Source organism: Malaclemys terrapin, chromosome 4 (assembly GCF_027887155.1).
Source record: "Malaclemys terrapin pileata isolate rMalTer1 chromosome 4, rMalTer1.hap1, whole genome shotgun sequence".
NCBI classification, from domain to species: domain Eukaryota; kingdom Metazoa; phylum Chordata; order Testudines; family Emydidae; genus Malaclemys; species Malaclemys terrapin.
In genome coordinates, this window is record NC_071508.1 from 55,355,311 (window position 1) to 55,374,133 (window position 18,823).

The window sequence follows — 18,823 nt, forward strand, 5'->3', positions numbered from 1 at the left end:
AACAGTCTGTGAAAGAGAATAAAATATTCTCCACGTTTTACAGCGGAGGAACTAAGATACAGGGAGGTTAAATAACCTAAGGTCAATTGGACAGGGTTGCGGGGGGAGCTCTGGGTGAGGAAGGTTCCCCCCACGAGGGCGGGGTTGGGGGGCACTCCCCATGTGTGGGGGTGCTCGGTTTGCAGGCGCGCAGGTTGGCCCGGCCTTGTGGGGAGGAGGCCGCTGCCCCGGACTACAGCTCCCGTGGTGCCCCGCGGCGGAGCGGAAGGGTCTCGCTGGCCGCGGCGCGGGGGTAGTTGCTCTATCCGGGGCCTTGGCGCTTCTCTTCCTTTCGCGCCGGCTGCCGCTGTGGAGCGGCGGGTCCATGTGCGCATCGAGCGGCGCTGCCCTGCCCTCCGCCTCCCCGCGCGCCGCCCGCCCCGGCCAGGCCATGGACCCCAACACTATCATCGAGGCCCTGCGGGGCACCATGGACCCGGCCCTGCGGGAAGCCGCCGAGAGGCAGCTCAATGAGGTGAGGGCGCAGCGGGGCCTGGGCTGGAGCAGGAGCCCGGCCGCCGGCAGGACAGGCGCGGGGCCTGGCCCGGAGGAGGAGGAGGAGCTCAGCTCCCGGGGCCGCAGCGGGGAGGCCTGAGGGGCCGCCGGCGGGGGCAGCGGGGCAGGACTCGGCCGGGGAGCGCTGGCGGGATCCTCGGGGCTGGGGAAGATTCCGGCCAAAGTTGGGGAAGGGGAGGCCGGGGCTGGGGAGTCTCCGGCCGTCAGCCGGAGCAGGGGGGGAGTAGCCCGGGGGAAGCGGCGCCCTGCGGGGCCCGCTGGGGAAGCCATGCGGAGGGGGAGGCGGCGGCGGCATGGAGAGGTCTGTCTACTGGAGGGGCCGGGGAAAGGCCCCGGCAGTGCAGTGCCTCGCTTGATGTCGGGCTGCCTTCCTGCTCCGTCAGCATTGTCCTCAGCTACCTGCCAGCCCCGGACGTGGGTCTCTGCAGCCGCTTGGGCTGAGTGCCTGGGTCAACCCGCTGCTTGTCCCATTAGGAGCCATGACTCGGACAAGTCCGGTTTCCATGAGCTTCTGTAAAGTGTTGGTCGTGAGTCTGGGGAAAGGAAACCAAGCTGAATTATTTCCTAATTAAATTAGTCTTTAATATCACTCGGGTGTAGTTTATCCACATAGGGCCATAATGTTGAGTTGAAGTTTTGGGAGAGGGGGAGGAAGGGGTGTAACAAACTGCCACAAAATGTTGTGTTCAGCTGGTGGCAGAAAGCACCCTATTCTGCAGGCCAAGAAATGCACAGTTTCTCTAATATCAGCAGTAAATTCTCCCCATTACCTTTTCTGAACACCAGTAAACAATTTGTTTGACAGTATAGGCCGGTGATCTTTATGGCTCCGAGGGTCTGCATTTGGGACCTGGTTTGTGGCCATCTGTATGAACGTTTAAAGACATCTCCCTCTAAATTTGAGAACTAGTAAGGAAAATTAAAAGGTGGAACTCCATTGCTTTGTGATTTAAATGCCACAGCTAGCATTTATTAAAAAAAAAAAAAGTTTTAGATACATTTCTAGTAGCTTGAAACTTTTTAATAATATTTAATCAGTTGTTTTTGACCCTCATAATTCAATATATTCCACTTTGTTTTGCATGCAGTTGGAATATATATAACTTATTTACATAAGTGCCAACAGTGTAAATTTATGTGCTCAATAAATTTCTGAAGATAAGGTTCCTGCTCCAGACGCTTGCACTCTCTACATGTTTATGTCTGATGGAGGATGGGATGCAATGGAAATAGCATGCATTATTTCCATGGCTTGGTTGATTTTTAAAAAAGTTTGGGTGACTTGTTTCAGTCCACGTAACTTGCTAACACACTTCCGTGCCAGAGGGATGGAGACTAGGACTTGTAGACCTTTTGGAAGAGTTGCATTTTAAGGGTTAATGTGAAGAAGGTGGTGTCACAGGGTAGACTTGGTGAGGGACTGGGCTGCCTGTCTGTTCTATACACTTGTAGACAATGTATTTGATGTGTATTAATCCTCAGTTCAAATTTACTTTTTTAATTTATTTTTGAGTAAAAGTAATACAGAAGACCACACAAGTTGGCTAAAATGAATATAATATAATATTATACACAAGTACATCAATATATATGGTAATTCAGTTCAGATCTACTTGTACTGATATTTGCTGCAGGGTCCAAATTGTTGAGCATTCAGGAAACTTTTAGATCCTCTGGTAGTGGGGGACTCCGGGTAACAGACTAATATTGTTGATTGAGAAATCATGCTGACCATCAACTGACTTACTTTGTTCACTTTGAAGCACGATGGCCTACCAAACCGTATACAAGTGTCTCTGTAAAATCCAAATATCCCAGTTACTTTGAAATCCTCGGTCATTACTGCACCAACATATAATAAAATGGTGAATTCTTTTTAAATACAGGCTCACTGATAACTGAGAGAACTTTCCTGGTTAAATGTCATTATGTTAAGTCCTGATCCTACAAGCACTTATGCATGTGTGTAAGTTTACTTATATGAATGGTCTCTTTCTTATCTGAATAGTCAATTATGCATCTGTTTGTAGGATTAGGGCCTTAATTTGTAACCTTTACTCAAGTTGATGTTTTCTGCTCTATAATGGGCCTCCCTTTCTACTGTAAAGATTAAACTGCTTCTAGCACTTGAATGATACAATGCAAGTGGCCAGCAGCTCACATACTTTTTAGTTTAATAATTCCTCCTGGCTGTCGTATTTCTCTATCTGATTTGGCCAAAATGGTTTTGATGGACTGATATGAGACTTTCTTTCTATAGAAGACTTGAGAATTGCTCTTCCTCTTTCCTTTAAGAGACTACTTCTGATTTTACCTTCTGACAAGGGGAAGCAGTTTTCAGCAAGAGAATAAAGAATGAATTAACAGTCATAATTACTGTGAGAGCCAAATATTTTTACCAGTGCTCATCCTATTCTTGATATGCAGTATATAAGAAGAAGGTATATGTACATAATTGCATAACCAGCAAATACATTATTTGAATATGATGTAACAAACATTTTATGAGACTTCTTTCTGAAGGAGGGAATGTCATCAGAGTAGGGGACTGAGAGGCAGATTTCTGGATTCTTCCACGCTTTGCTACTGAATGTTTGACCTTGGACAAGTAATTTAATCTCTTCTTGATTTTAATATGACTGACTTCATTGATTTTTATTTTTATTTTTTTTGAGTCAGGGATTGACTGATTGCAGATCTCAAAGCACTTTACAGAGTTTGAAAGATGTTCTGTAAATGCAGAGATCTCTGAGGGTTCTAATCTGTTTCTCTTTTAGTCAATATTTGTGACTCTACTAGGGGAGATAAACTATTGACTATGATGCCACCAATAACCCGTTCCCCTGTCCTCCCCGGCCAGCTCTTCATCTCATTGAGTGTTAACTCTTATCTCAGTATCTTAGCAAAATAGAAACCTAGATCATAACCAGCTGTCTGAGGTTCAGTATGGGCAAAACAGAGGTAGTGCTTGTTGATAGAGGAGAGGGGAAATGCTTAGAAGAACTGGTAGAATCTTTTATCACTTCCATCATTAGAGGGCATCTGTCCCAAGTTATCAAGATGGTGTGTAACCTGGGTGGGTCCCAATAAACTTATCTTAGCAACCTCCCATCCAGCCAAGAAACAAAGTAGCTTCATTCTACAGGGACACTTAGGTTCTACTTGGAACTTGACCCTTCAAGTAAGCATATCAGAAAGGAGGAGGATGTGCTATATTCCCAACTAGGGCAATTTTGTACATTGAAAATGGTATATAAAAAGAGCTCAGATACTACAGTGATCAGTACCTCAGAAATGCATATGAAAATAAGGTGTTGTAAGAAAGCAACTATGGAAAGACAGTCGGTTGTATGCCCCTACTTCTAAACTCAGAACAGTCACTATTTTGGTAGCTGGTGTTCTCTGGCATGTTCTTCATTGTGATTCCGGAGAATGATGATGGTTTACTACTTGACTCTGTCTGACATACCTAACAAGATTAGCTTGTAATGTTAAGATACAAGAATAACTCAAATGCAGGTGTTATCATTAAGATGACCCGTCCAAATAATAGTCATACAACTTTTTTGTATGAGAACTTTCAAAAAATTACTGATTGCAATGCTACATAGCATTTCTTAACCCCAGTAACCTTTTGCTTTCCTTAATAAAATAAAAAAATAAAAATCTAAGTTTGTTGGGGAAAGTTCTTAATCTTTGTGGTGCTCTAGTTAAGCCACTCCTTTCAAAAGTCAGGCATAATCTGACGTCTCCTTGGTCTGAAATATACTATATAGAGTACCATACAATATTGAAGACTGGTCACCAAAGCCATACCCTCAGCCTGACAAAATAAACCAGTGTAAGTCAGGTGAGTAGCATTAATCTCCTGTTTTACACACACGTAAATGCCTTGATGCTGAAATAATTGTTTAAATAAAATTCTTGAGCCTAGACTGACAAGTGAAAGCTTTGGAGTAAAATGCATAATTTGCACATACAATCCTGCCTTTGATCCAAAGATCTCCAAATGCTGAACCCAAACGTTAATTAAGCTTTTTGGCATTCTAAAGTAGGGTAAGTATAGTAGTAGTCCCATTTTTCAGATGGGTAAACTCAGATGGTCTTAAGTGATTTGTCCACTATTGTCATGCAGCTAATCAGTGATAAAGCCAAGAATAGAGCAAAGGAGTCCTGGATACGTGTAATTTTCAAACCACTAAATCATGCTTTCTCAAGTGGCTTACTGTTATAAGGTGCACTTGCTTCTTAGTAACCATCGCATTTCCCCACTACTCAAAAACCAAAGGTGTCAGTACATGACATCGTGCCAAAAGGACTTTATCATCTTTACCTTCCTTCCCTGGTATACGTTTCGGTGTACAATTTTTAAGAGGAAAAATCCTAATATTTATACTCTTGTCGAAGATGTTTTCTGTACTTAAAACTTTTATTGACACAGCTGTGTCAGTCAGGGGTGTGAAAAAAAACTTCCCTGATCATCATAACTATGCTGACAAAACTTCCAGTGTAGACGAAGCTATGCTGATAGAAGAGTGCTTCATAGATGTGGTGTTCCTACACCGACTGAGAAAACATGTATGCTACATCTGCACTGGGGGGGCTGTGCTAGTATTGGCTTAGTAGTGTAGATTTAGCTTAGATTAGCTTGTGAAAAAGAAAGTTTGAAAATACTGTTGCAGGCCGGGTCAACACCTGAAATCCCCTTATGGACAGGAGGGGGCCAGAAGTCTGTCTTCCGTTGGGGTTGGGGCATACTTGTGGTCTTAACCTGCGTTTGCTATCTCAAGTTAACTAATAGTAGGTAAAATCCTTGTGAAGACAAGGCATCTTGTAGTTTCCATGTGAGTTATCAGGTGGAGTAAAAGACAATGGAGTTGGCTAACTCTAGTTAAAGCTTTGTCTACACTAGCACTTTTGTAAGGGGTGTGGTAAACAATACCCCCTCCGACTGACATAAGTTTCACTCGCAAAAGTGCTGGTGTGGACAGAGCCTCCCCTGCTGACATAGCTAACGCTGGTCATTGGGAGTGGTTTAATTATCCCAGCAGGAGAGCAGCTACATGGGAGAACTTACAGCAGCACAGCTGTACCACTATAGCTGTGCTGCTGTACGGTTTGCGGTGTAGACATAGCCTTGGACTGCACTTTTTTTTCCTCACAAAACAGGCTTCTGTACCTGCAGACTATTCTGATGAGTTAAGGCTGCAATGGCTTGCTTGGCAAGATCTGATGTGAATGTATGGTCTCTTTACAATATGCAGTGGTGTTGTAGCTGTGTCGGTCCTAGGATATTAGAGAAACAAGGTGGGTGAGGTAATATCTTTTATTGGACCATCTTCTCTCACCAACAGAAGTTGGTCCAGTAAAAGATATTACCTCACCTACCTCATGCTTGAATAGGTGTCCCGACACTGCTGCTTAGTAATGTTGCATATCTTACACTTTTTGTATGCAGCAAACAGTAACTTCACAAGAGAGACTAGATGGATACAACCAACTTGTGAAAAGATGAAATCAGAATGGCTTCAGCATCTTTTTAATGGCCAACTGAATTCTTCACCGTAATGTAATAATGTCTTGCTGTTTAAGGCTACCATTTCCGGATTGGTGAAGATAAGTGTTGTTGTTTTTTGTTTTGTTTTTTTTAATTTGTTAAAAACACCAGTGTTCAGTGATGTGTTTATCTTGCTTGGAAAAGGTAAATAAAGAATTCAGTGTTAGAATACTTTGTAAAGCTGTGCTGAACTTTAAAAAAAACACTGTTGCATCTCATTGTAAAATAGTTTACTTGCTCAACTAGTGGCAGAGACCATATAGATATGAAATAAACAGACATTTTTAGCAGTTTATATTTACTTAATTTTGACCTATTATGCAAATTATTCATCAGATCTTTATTAAAATGTGGAAGAATATTTGTTTTTTGTTTACATAACTTGTGGTTCCAGTCTAGCAAAGTATGATACATATTTTATTTTTAAAAACAGTCCTTTGATTTGCTGCTTTGACTGTAACAATTTTGGAAAAATACCGTATGCAGTATGGCTTTTATAATAGCCTAAAATTTTCATGCTCCAAGGCTAAATGCAGTGCCTTGCATAATGACAAGTTTCAGAGTAACAGCCGTGTTAGTCTGTATCCGCAAAAAGAAGAACAGGAGTACTTGTGGCACCTTAGAGACTAACAAATTTATTAGAGCATAAGCTTTCGTGGACTACAGCCCACTTCTTCGGATGCATATAGAATGGAACATATGCTCCCATGCTCCAAGGGAGAACAAGAAAGTTTGTTACCTGTCTAGCAAAAATGAGATGAAGTTGTTGGGGGTTATCATTTAATATTCATAAAATATATTTTGGTATGAACTATATCCATTAAAGTTACATTTATCTTGTGGGAAAGTAATGCCTTTTCTCTGTACTACTTACCTCTCTGAAGTGATTTGCTTTCTATCATGTTAATTTCAGATGGAATTTTATAGGTGAGATTATGTAGCACACGTTACAGTTTTCTGTTTGTAATATAATTGAACATGTATGATTATGTCAGGTAGGCAGGCACATATCTAGTGAATCAACTTTCTGAAATGTGCATGAAGATGTGTAGTCTCTGGAAAACTGATGCTAACAAACAGTGGGGTAGCATTTGTGGTCTGATAGAAAACATTCCTCAGCTAGAAAGGCTGAATGGCAAAGATTGCTCAGGGGAAAGGTCCCTGAATTCTTTGGCTCTTAGACAACAGTCATACCAGTGACACAGCATGTTGGAGTGGGGAAAGAGCAGTAGGTCAGCCTGACTATTAAGTGCTGTATTACTTGGTAGAAAAGGACAGGCTTTTATTACCAGAAATTCTGCTGCAATTAAACATAATGTAATTCTAACTTCATTAATTTTTGTACATATTAAAATGTATGTAAACAAGGAAGATTAGAGCATGATAATACTAATTTGTCTACATTTTGCTGATGCCAATGACTTAGACTTAAGAATTTCTCCTGTTCTCTATAAAATTTGAGCATTAAGTAGAAGCACTTTTGGAAGCCTGCAATCTGTTGTTTTTCATTCCTGTCTTGGGTGATGTTAACTACTTGTGGGATATTTTATACCCATATCTGGCATTTCTGAAGGCTGTGGTAAGTGGAAATCTATAGAAACAAAATATTCTAAATTCAAACAATTGCCATAAGGGGGAATAAATAAATTTTCATGCATTCAGGCTATTACTGTTTGAATGTGAAATATTCTGAAAGTCAGATTTAATTTATGCCTGAATTTCCTCTCATTATTTTAATTTCTCATTCCCAACTTACCTCTTATGTTCTCAGATATTCCAGCTCATCCTGGGCATTCAGAACAAGAGAAGTCAATGGCTGTATAAAACAAGTGCTTAAAACACAGAGCGCTTTTTTTTTAGCTCTTGTGTCAGTGAACAGGGACCCAGAATGCTGGGACACAGCCATTTGTTAGAGAATAAAAATACGGTAGGAGCTTAGAGATGGCTGCAACAGGCAAGTCTGTCCAAAAACTCTTATGCTGTGATCACAATGACTACCTCCAGTATATGGTTCTAATCTTAGTTATAGTATGTAAGGCCACTTATTGTATGAAATTTTATGAAGTATTCAGGTGCAACAGAATGATCCATTAGAATTCTGAGTTTGTTTGGTTTTGTTGGTTTACCTCAGACAGTTAGGCTATGTCTGCAGTTCAAGTTGGAGACATGCTCATGCTAGCTGTTATTCAGTTCACATGCTAAAAAACAGAATGTAGCCTGAGCAGTGGGATGGGCTAGCTATCCCCAAGTACCTACCTAGAGTCTTAGCTAGGCACGTACTTGGGGTAGCTAGCCCCTTGTGCTGCCATGGCTACATTCTATTTTTCATGCATTCGCTCGATGAGAGCCTGCCTGAGTATGTCTCCTTGAGCTGGGAATCTCACCCCAATGTAGTCATACCCTGAGGGTGAAATCCAGTCCCTGTTGACATCGCAAAATTCTCATTGACTTTGGGCTTGTCTACACTTGGATTTTATAGCACTCTAACTTGCTAGCTCGGGGGTGAAAAAATCACCCCCCTGAGCGCAGCAAGTCTAAGCGCTTTAAAGCGCTAGGGTAAACAGGCTCCGAGCGCTGGGAGCCAATCCCCTCGTGGAGGTGGATTACCAGGAGCGCTGGGAGAGCTCTGCATGACCACACTCGCAGTTCAAAGTGCTACTGTGGGAGCATTTCTGTGACAGTGTTTTTAAGTTTCCAGTGTAGATGTGCCCTTTGTAGTCAATTTCATCAGGCTCCGCTCTTGTTGAAGCCAATGGAAAGACTTCAGTGGGTGCTCAATCAGCATCTTAAATGTTTGAATGTACTTGTTTGAAGGCTGTTTCTTTAATAAAGTAATGGAAAGCAAGGGGGAAACTTACTTGACTTCTCTGAGGCTAAATTTTCATTGGACCTACCAAAATGAGTCCTGTTAAGACTTAGCTGCATATGTATTGATAATAATTAGGCAATGATTCTCAACATTTTTCACCCTGGAACCTACCTTCAATTTAGTAGTATGGGAAATATTGGGTTGTTGTGAAACACATCTTGAGAACCCAAATTTGATATAAAATGTAAATATTGATGTGTATCTATGTGTGAATTTAGTGCTCGTTAATTGCTTAGATTAGAAGAACAACTTGCATCTTTCATGCAGAGCCTATCTCACTACTGTGCTACTAGTGCAGCTACTTCAAGAATGAGCCTCTACTCTGCTAAAGGGAATCCATTAAATTAAAATTAAGGCCACTTTAGTTATGAATAAGAGTATCCGCATGGGTTTAATTTAGTTTAACTGAATTAAATTCATGCCTTTAGTTAGTTCAGATTAATTTTTGGAATGTTGTCCCCATCCCCTGATAGTCTCTAAAAGTGATAAGGTGGCTGTGATGATTCTCAGGGTATCCAGGACTTTGAGCCACCTTGTTACCCTCTGCCTCCAGGCTAATTCTGAAGAACATTAAAAATGATTTCAGATTTCTGTGTAGTGTTTTGTGTGTGTCCATAGCAAGCAACTTGAGTAACCCAAGTCATCTTTTACATAGATGGCATCACTTTGTGCATAGGCTAGCTTTTAAATAAAAAAAAAAAAAATTCTCACTGAACTCCCTGTTAGCAAAATACTTAATTATATGCCCAACTTTAAGCATGCGCGTAGTCCATTGACTTTAAAATTAGTCATGTGCTGCATTACCTTGCTGAATTAGTGCCTATTGCATGAGTCACTGCAATTGAAACGTACTACAAGAAAAGTACTTCAATTCCATCCATTTCCACAAGTGCAGTGACTAGAGAAATCTTAAACAGGTGCAGAAATTCATGTAATCAGATGATTAAACAAAAACACAACCTTTTTTGAATATAAACTAATATGCTTCATTTGATGACAAGCTCCACATCTTTAGGACACGGAGCTGTGGAGGGATAGGGGGCCATAGACCCTTAAACTCTGCAGTGTCTGTCATTCCCAATTACTTCCTATCTTTTCTTTCCTCTGCTCCTGTATCTTGAGCCCCTGGAATCTGTAGGAATAATGATTCCAGTGCACACTTTGTTTAAAAAGAAAAAAAGGACACTTGAGCTGTACGTAGTGGAGGCACTGTTTCTGTGGACTTCCACAGTCTGATATATATCACATGTAGATTTTGTGTCCCAATGCTTAGAATGTTCATGCATAAATTATATTTTTTTAAATCTCCCCCCCCCCCCCCCCAAAAAAACCTTATTAACTTATGGTTAAATTTGCTTCTTAATATTGTTTAAAATGAAGGTGTTTAAAGTTTAATATTTGAGTTCTGATTTTTTTTTTAAAGTATGGAATTGACTAGGAAAGGCAAGTTGCATGAATATTCAAATATATGAATAAGTGTAAGTGAATTTGTATCTAGAGCATTTAGGAGATGTTTCTTTATGAAACTTGTCTAGAGAGAATGCCATAACTGGATAAACTAATCTGTTGATGTTGTAAATGCTTATAAGACATATTCATGCTGTTACTGATTATTTGATCGTATACAAAGAACACTTGGTCCTGATAAAAATGCGGTTTTCTTGATGGCTTTTTTATCTTGTAGAGGAGCTGGAAAATATTGGTTTATCATAATTTTATACTGTATTGTAATGAGGCATTCTTTCATTTTGTAATATCCTAGGTAATGCCCTTTTAATGATCTTGAAGATGTTCATATTTTCTTTGCTTCATATAGGACGTAGCAAAGTGCATAATGTGGAGGTAACAAACATTTTCCTATAAAATGTAGGTGTTATGTTGCTTGATCCCAGGTGCACATCATTGATACTTGTGTACTGAAAAGCAGGTAAAGCCACTATATTGACTTATGTTATGCAAAGACAAGCAAGAAAGCAACATTTCACAAGTGGATAAAGGACAAAATCAAGGAAGAAATGTTTTCAAGTTGTAACAGGGTATTCTAAACAAAGCCTTATATATTGTGTAGGTTTAAGTCGAGGTCATGTCCTCTCAGGAAATTTTCTTCTTTTAGTCTTTTCCAGTTTTTCATGCTGGGGTTAGGGGCATATAGGTCGCTATCATATTTTTTAACTTGGCTAATAATATTGAGAATGCATCCAACATTTTCTTGTAGGTAAAGTTAATCAGTGTAGTGAAGAAAACTATATTCCTTTGAGGAGACTTATTGTGCATATCCCGCCAATTTTTTTACATTGCTGATGTTACTCTGTTTAGACTTCCATGCAGAAGCCAAGGTTCTGTAAGTTTGCCATTGTGCAATGTACTCTGATGTTGAGAATACAATTTCTTTTATGTTACAGAAGGCCACATTTATTGGTAGTGAGGTAATAGGGAATCACCAGTCAGTTGTGGTAAAAGAATGTAGTGCTTAGTTTAATAATAGAGTTGCAAACTGCTCAGATTAGTCTATCATGAATTCATGCCTTGATGAATCATCCATGTCTCAATGTAAAGGGAAGTCATTTGACATCCAGTGCCCCCTGTCAGCATTGCTTAAGAAGATAAAACTTTGGACTTATTGAAAAAATGGTTCCATGAATTTTAACAGCAAAGTGGACTTTGCCCAACTGCACGTACATGCAATAAGACAAGAAAATTGCCTTTATTTCTCCTTGTGTGTATCTTAAATTACATTAATCATCTCCTTTACTTAGGAAAGAGCTAACTTATCAGTTTCCTTTTTCTGAGAGCAATTATAGCTCATGTAGTCTGATATTAATAGACTAAAGTCTTATGGTTCTCTATTTGCGCTGTAGAGGTTCACACACTTTATCTAAACATTTAGGATATCATTTTTTTAAAACATTTTTAACGGAGGGTGATTTTATATAATGTTAGATATTCAAATCTTTCTTTAAACATGGCAGAAAATTAGGTTAAATATAGGTCTATAAGCAAAGGCTCTGTCTAAACACAAACACATCTTTAAAAATATGTTTTTAGTCTGGTTCAAATTTGTGTACACTCATAGCCTCAGGTCACAGTAGCAGATCATTGAATGACGAATGTTGGACAAAATCAGAGAATACTATGATGTTAGAAAATATGTACAGCCTGGCATCTCCAAATGCTAAAGAGATCAAATAATGACTTAGCACCACCATTCCATGCTGTCTTAATTCAGAATGCCAAGTTGTTATTTAATTACACAGTGTAGTTGTAGCTGTGTTGTCATGCTGTAATATATTTGTCCTAAACGGGATAATTTATTCTGTGGTAAAGAAATCTGATTACAGAAATCTGTTTCAGACACTGGGGGGGGAAGGGGGAAAATGTACTCTTCAGTAAACAATAAGAATATCCCCCCACTATGTGATCTTGTGAATACATCAAACTCAAGGGGTTTGAAGCTTTCATTTGTCACTTGATATTACAACGTAGTTTGAATTGCTGATGATATAATGATTGCATCACATGGTACTCAGACATTTTTGAAAATGTATTTACTTGGAGTATCCGGAAGCTTCAACGTTTTATTTGCAAGACATAATTGGTTTCCAATATTATTTTTTGACATCTGACTTACTTGGTTTTGTCTTCTGCTTTGCAGGCTCATAAGTCAGTGAACTTTGTTTCAACTCTGCTTCAGATCACTATGTCAGAGCAACTGGATTTACCAGTGAGACAGGCAGGCAAGTTTTCTTTTTCTTTATACTCAGAATGTTTACATACTGTATACACATTGCATACAAAAAAATGAAAATGACATTAAGATTGCAAAGTCAAGTGTTCAAAAGCTAGAAAGAGCCAGAATTAAGGTTGCCTGTGTAGTAAATGAGACTTGTAATCATATGTTGAATGATGAGGATAAAAAAAGAAATATTAAATAAGCTACTAGTTTAGTGAGCACAATCCATTCTGTGCAGTGAATGAGTGTCCTGTGGAAAAAATAATAATTTATTATGCAATTCAGTATAATTGTGTACTGTCATGCATATGCACACATAGAGGCCAAATTAAGATGGCAAGGGTAACCATAACTTCTTTGTTTTTCTGAATTTTTGAATGCTTGCCTTTGTAACAGTAACATTCTTTTAATGCAGTGTTTGGAAGTAATTTAAGTTTATTTTGGTTTTTAGCACACTAAAATAAAAAAAAAATGCACAGAAATTCCATCATATGGAACTATATTGATCTCCACATGGGTCCTCAGCAGGGCTGGAACTTTTTACTCTTGGGGGAATTTTGTATCAAAAAATAAAAAATTCTACACACAATATTTTAAAATTCTGCATATTTTATTTGTCAAAATAATGCAATATAATCACACCAGTTTCAATTATTTTGGTAATTTCTTTCAAAATACCTATCAGCAAGTATGTCTGTAACAATAAAGACAACAAAAAAGATTCCCCCAGGAGTAGAGAGTTAAAGTAACCCCTACGACAACCCAGTTCCTGTTTCTCTGTTATGCTTTTGTCGGGCACCTCAGTCTGGATGTGTCACATGTGCCATTTGGGCACATCTGGCGGGGAAAACTCTGCCTCTCCAGTCTTTTAGTAATTTTTTGTCTTTTGCCCTGGTCCCATAGGGTTACCATATTTCAAGTTCCCAAATGCCAGGCTCAGGGAGGAGGGGGACTGTGTACTGGGATGGGGGTATTTGAGGGTGCTGGAGGGGCTGCATGGTGCCCCTGGCCCAGACACCCACACCCCCTTCACCGCCAGAGCCCAGCTGCAGGCTCTGCTCAGCTTGGTTACTGTCCCACTGGGTAGTGATGATCTGTACCTGCTGATATTGGGTATGGGGGACACAATTTAAAGATTCAGTGGCCTGGAACAGCTTGAGTTACACCCCCATCCCCCGGGCAGGTCCCTACTCCTGCTTACCCTCAGTCTCTCCTCACAGAAAGCAGCGCCCCCTCCCTGCAGACCCCTGGTATTGCTCTAGTCTCTCCTCGTAGTGCGCAGCTGCTGTACAGGGAGGGAGCCCAGCTGTACCATGTGACTAAGCAGGGCCAGCAAACCTGGGAACCAAAGCCCTCCAGCACAGGTGCACTGCGAGCTGGGGAGCCGGGCTCTGCCGGGTCCAGCAGCCCTTAGCAATGGCCAGCAGCTCTGCAGCACCATTTTTGCAGGGAAAAAATGAAATTCTGTGCAGAATTTCCCAAAGAATAATCTTATATCCTTGCACCAGACCTCTATCACATGAGCTAATGAAGTAATTGGTAGCAGTATGTGGACCAGCCACTAGGGGTGGGTGAGACAGACACACTTTGCCAATGGATTTCTGCTAGATAGCAAGGGAAGATTGAGACTCTCTAATCTTGATCTGAATTCCAGATTCTGTAGGGGCGAGTACTCTAAAGCAGGAGTTCTCATAACAAATTTTTTTGTGGCCTCTCTTGCTGGTGGCTGAACTGACACTTTTTTCCCTAAAATATTTGATTAAGTTTAGGGGGGGGAAAAAAAACAGCACATATACACATCCACATCATTATAATTTATTTATTGCAGATACAAATATCACTTCACAGTAATATTTTTATTATTGAATGTTGGTTAATATCAATCACTTTTCACAGGACACTATCTGGAAGGCTGTGAGAAGTGATACTTGCATGTTTGTTAATATCACTTTTCTCAGCAAGTCCCAGGACAAATTAAGCCCTGGATTGGGGGTGAGGGGAGGGGTTGGAGGCGGAGGCAGTGGGAGATGTGGTGGGATAGATGTGGGCCGGGGGAGGCAGCGGTGGCCTGGGGTGGATGGGGAGGGGGGCATGAATGTAGGGCCAAGAGAGAGGAGGGTGGGTGGTGAGCCCCGCAGCTGTGCGGCTGGAGCCGGGGATTGGCGCCTACTGCTGTGTGGCCATGGGTCAGTGCCTGCGGCTAGAGCCCAGAGCTGGGGGCAGGAGCTGCATAGCCAGGGCAGGGAGTTGGAGCCCCGGGCCGCAACGCGGCCAGAGCCCAGAGCTGCATCACCAAATGCGGGGGTCAGTGCTTGCCGCCACAAGGCTGAAGCCAGCACCCGCTACTGTGCGCCTGGGGATCGGTGCATGCCCAGGGCCGGGGATTGGCGCCTGCTGCCACACAGCCAGGATCGGGGATCAGCGCCCAGAGCCAATACAATCTCATAGTAAACCAAGGAAAAACTAAGCAATCTGTCAAGGTTCTTGGGTCTTTTGAACTTATTTTTACATTATATCATATCTGATTGTGTTGGAAATAATTATCCCACCATCCGTTTGTTTCTTTGGAAATGGCTCATATCCTTTTTGCAGTAAGTAGGATAACTTCTGATTACAGAAAATAAGGAAAAGGACAGCAGAAATAATCTGAACTAAAACCCTGATTTTCTTAGTTAACTTATACTGGCAGATTCTTGTGCCCATACAGATGAGCTGGCAAGATCAGGAACTACATCATTATCAGATTCAAAATAACAGGTTTACAAGGCATGCTCTCTGAATCCTTTCTGATACTTGTGCTAGACACCATATAAACATTTAATTGAAAACCAGCAGAAAACCTATTGTACATTATACAGGTGTAGTCAGAATTCAGTTAATATTAATTTTGCTGTAACTGTTTGTAAATCTGGGCTTTCTTTTGCACTTGTAAAGAAAAGAGATTAATAAAGCATAGTTTGAATTTTTGTCAATTAGCAGAAACATGCGTCTATGTCAGCAACATAATATGACTCTTTATAGCAGATAACCTATAATCTTTGTGTAGAGATACTCAATTTGCTTTCAAGATTCACTTGAATGTAAAGCAGACCATGTAGCCCAAACATAGTCACGTTATAGAACAAAATCAGACTTTTAAAATACAAGCAATATTTGACTATAGAGTCAAATATTGCTTGTATTTAATGCTGACTAGCCTTGTTTTTAATGCTGACTAGCCTTTTTTTTAAATACCAAAAAAAATCTCAGAATAATTACGAAGGAAGCTTCTTCAGAGATGTGTTTTAATAAAAAGTTACAACAACTCTTCTTCATAACAAGAAGTGGAAATATCTTTCAAGACTCTTATTTTCAAAAACATTGTCTAAAAAGATGATAAAGTGTTGGTAATAGTGGACTTAAGAAATATGACAGATGCCATACTTGATAACTGAAGAAGGGGAGATTTTTGTTCCATGTAGAAAATTGGGAGATTAGTGGCTTTTGAGTGCAGGTATGTTTGCTCTCTGATATGTTAAATGTTGTCCATTCAGTCAGAGTTCATTTATGGAGTGCATTTTCTAAAAGTAAAAATACGCATATCCGCATAATGACTGACTTTTGTATTGATACCAAGTGATGTCTTGCTGTTATCTGACAGGTGTTATCTACTTGAAGAATATGATAACTCAGTATTGGCCTGATCGTGAAACTACACCAGGGGATATCCCACCTTATTCCATCCCAGAAGAAGATAGACATTGTATTCGTGAAAATATTGTAGAAGCCATTATTCATTCTCCTGAACTAATTAGGTATACAGTTTTAATTTGCTTATAATGTAGTCATAGTTTTGATACTGTTCTTTTAAAATTAATACCACTTGCATACTACATTTCATTGTGTCTTGGATTGTAACACACAGATTATAACACACAGATTTCAGAAAAGGGCAACAAAAATGATGAGTGGTATGGAACGGCTTCCATATGAGGAGAGATTAAGAAGACTGCGACTTTTCAGCTTGGAAAAGAGATGGCTAAGGGGAAATATGATTGAGGTCTATAAAATCATGACTCGTGTAGAGAAAGTAGATAAGGAGGGGTTGTTTACTACTTCTCATAACACAAGAACTAGAGGTCACCAAATAAAATTAATAGGCAGCAGGTTTAAAACAAATAAAAGGAAGTATTTCACCACACAATGCACAGTCAACCTGTGGAACGCCTTGCCAGAGGATGGTGTGAAGGCTAAGACCATATCAGGGTTCAAAAAAGAACTAGATACATTCATGAAGGATAGGTCCATCAATGGCTATTAGCCAGGATCAGCAGGGATGGTGTCCCTAGCCTCTGTTTGCCAGAAGCTGGGAAAGAGCAACGGGGATGGATCACTTGATGATTACCTGTTCTGTTCATTCCCTCTGGGGCACCTGGCACTGGCCACTGTCGGAAGACAGGATACTGGGCTAGATCAAGGGTTCTCAAACTGTGGGTCGGGACCCCTCAGGGGGTCGTGAGGTTATTACATGGGGGGTCACAAGCTGTCAGCCTCCCACCCCATTTATAATGGTGTTAAATATATAAAATAGTGTTTTTAATGTATAAGGGGGGTCGCACTCAGAGGCTTGCTGTGTGAAAGGGGTCACCAGTACAAAAGACTGAGAACCCTTGGGCTAGATGAACCTTTGGTTTGACCCCGTAGGGCCATTCTGATGTTCTTATGTACTGGAGAGCATAGAATTAATGCAGTGAGAGAACATGGCTTTTCATTCTTCATTTGTACATTGTACAACATGTAAGCGATTTATTGGCTTAACATCTTTTGTTCTTGGAGAAGAATGGATTCCTAAATTATTCTAACCCTTTTACAAAATTTCAGAAGATAGTAAATGCCAAGCAGAAGGAAAGTAGAAGATCAGATTAGACTCCTCTATCTGTAAACAAGAGTTCCGAAAGCATGTTGAGTTTTGTGTGTTCAGCCAAAAATGAGCTATTTCATCATCACAAAAAAAACCTCTTAAAATAATGAAGGTAGTTATTTGTTTAACCATGTGTGTGTTTGACTTCCAGAGTACAGCTTACTACTTGCATTCACCATATTATCAAGCATGATTACCCCAACCGCTGGACTGCAGTTGTGGAGAAAATTGGTTTTTATCTTCAGTCTGATAACAGTGCTTGCTGGCTTGGAATTCTCCTTTGTCTTTATCAACTCGTGAAAAACTATGAGTGAGTTTTCCCCAAACAAAAAACATAGAAAGTCTATCCATTTGTAGCAATATATTTTCTGTAAGTTATTTATATATATACTGCTGAATATGAGCTGGAGGTTAATGTATAAAATATTGAATTGCATGTTGCACTGAACACTGATATTGGAGGTAATTAATATAAACCTCTGAATTCAATAACAAGTCTTGATAATATTTCACCATCTGGAGAAAGTAGTTCATGTTGTCTTTCTTAACTAGTTCCATAAATACACTACATAACAATCTTTCTTCACGTTAAAACTTTGAGATTTGAGATCAGAATACTAGGGTTTCTTTAAAGCTTTCTGAGAGTTGAAAATGGGCATGGTAGTACAAGTCTCTTAGTGATAGGGTAAAGTGTGTCCAGGGGACAAAAGCATGGCTTTGTCAAAAACAGGGTGAGAAATAACTTTTATTAGACATCTAGACAATTTGTAATCTAGATATTGTGTTGCATGTAAAAAATACATAAAGGTTGCAAAGTCCAAAAATTCAAAAGTTATGAAATGCCAGAATTAAGGTTGTCTGTGCAATCTTAGTTTGGGCCCCTTTTGCATATGCATTGTCCATTCTCTCATAGGAAGTCTGTAGCTGTAGCAGAGCCACAGATAAAATCCTCTTCTCTAGCTCCCAATCTAGTGCCTTAAATGCTTAATTTGTTTGTGAACATCTGATGTTTGTCTATAAACAAACATATATCTAAGCGTAAATTCAGTCCATGCAATTACATGTGTTAACTTTGAAAATCTGTTCCTCACTGTGTAGTGTTATGGCTTAAGCCACGTTGTTGCAGCCTGTGGGTCGATCAGCTTTAACTTAATCTAAAAATATTAACAAACTTTAGACCTGTTTAAGAGCTGAATTGACTTTTCAGATGGA

The 18,823-nt window shown here is 40.1% G+C and overlaps 1 protein-coding gene across 1 annotated transcript in view; it reads left to right on the plus strand.

Annotated features, from left to right (window-relative positions):
* Positions 1-331: 331 nt before the first annotated feature.
* Positions 332-18,823, plus strand: part of IPO7 (importin 7) — a 47,416-nt gene continuing 28,924 nt past the window's right edge. The window contains exons 1-4 of the mRNA XM_054024639.1: positions 332-514; positions 12,634-12,715; positions 16,352-16,505; positions 17,763-17,921. Of these exons, the coding sequence (XP_053880614.1) occupies positions 365-514; positions 12,634-12,715; positions 16,352-16,505; positions 17,763-17,921 (545 nt within the window). The 5' untranslated portion in view covers positions 332-364. The remainder of the gene's footprint in view (positions 515-12,633; positions 12,716-16,351; positions 16,506-17,762; positions 17,922-18,823) is intronic.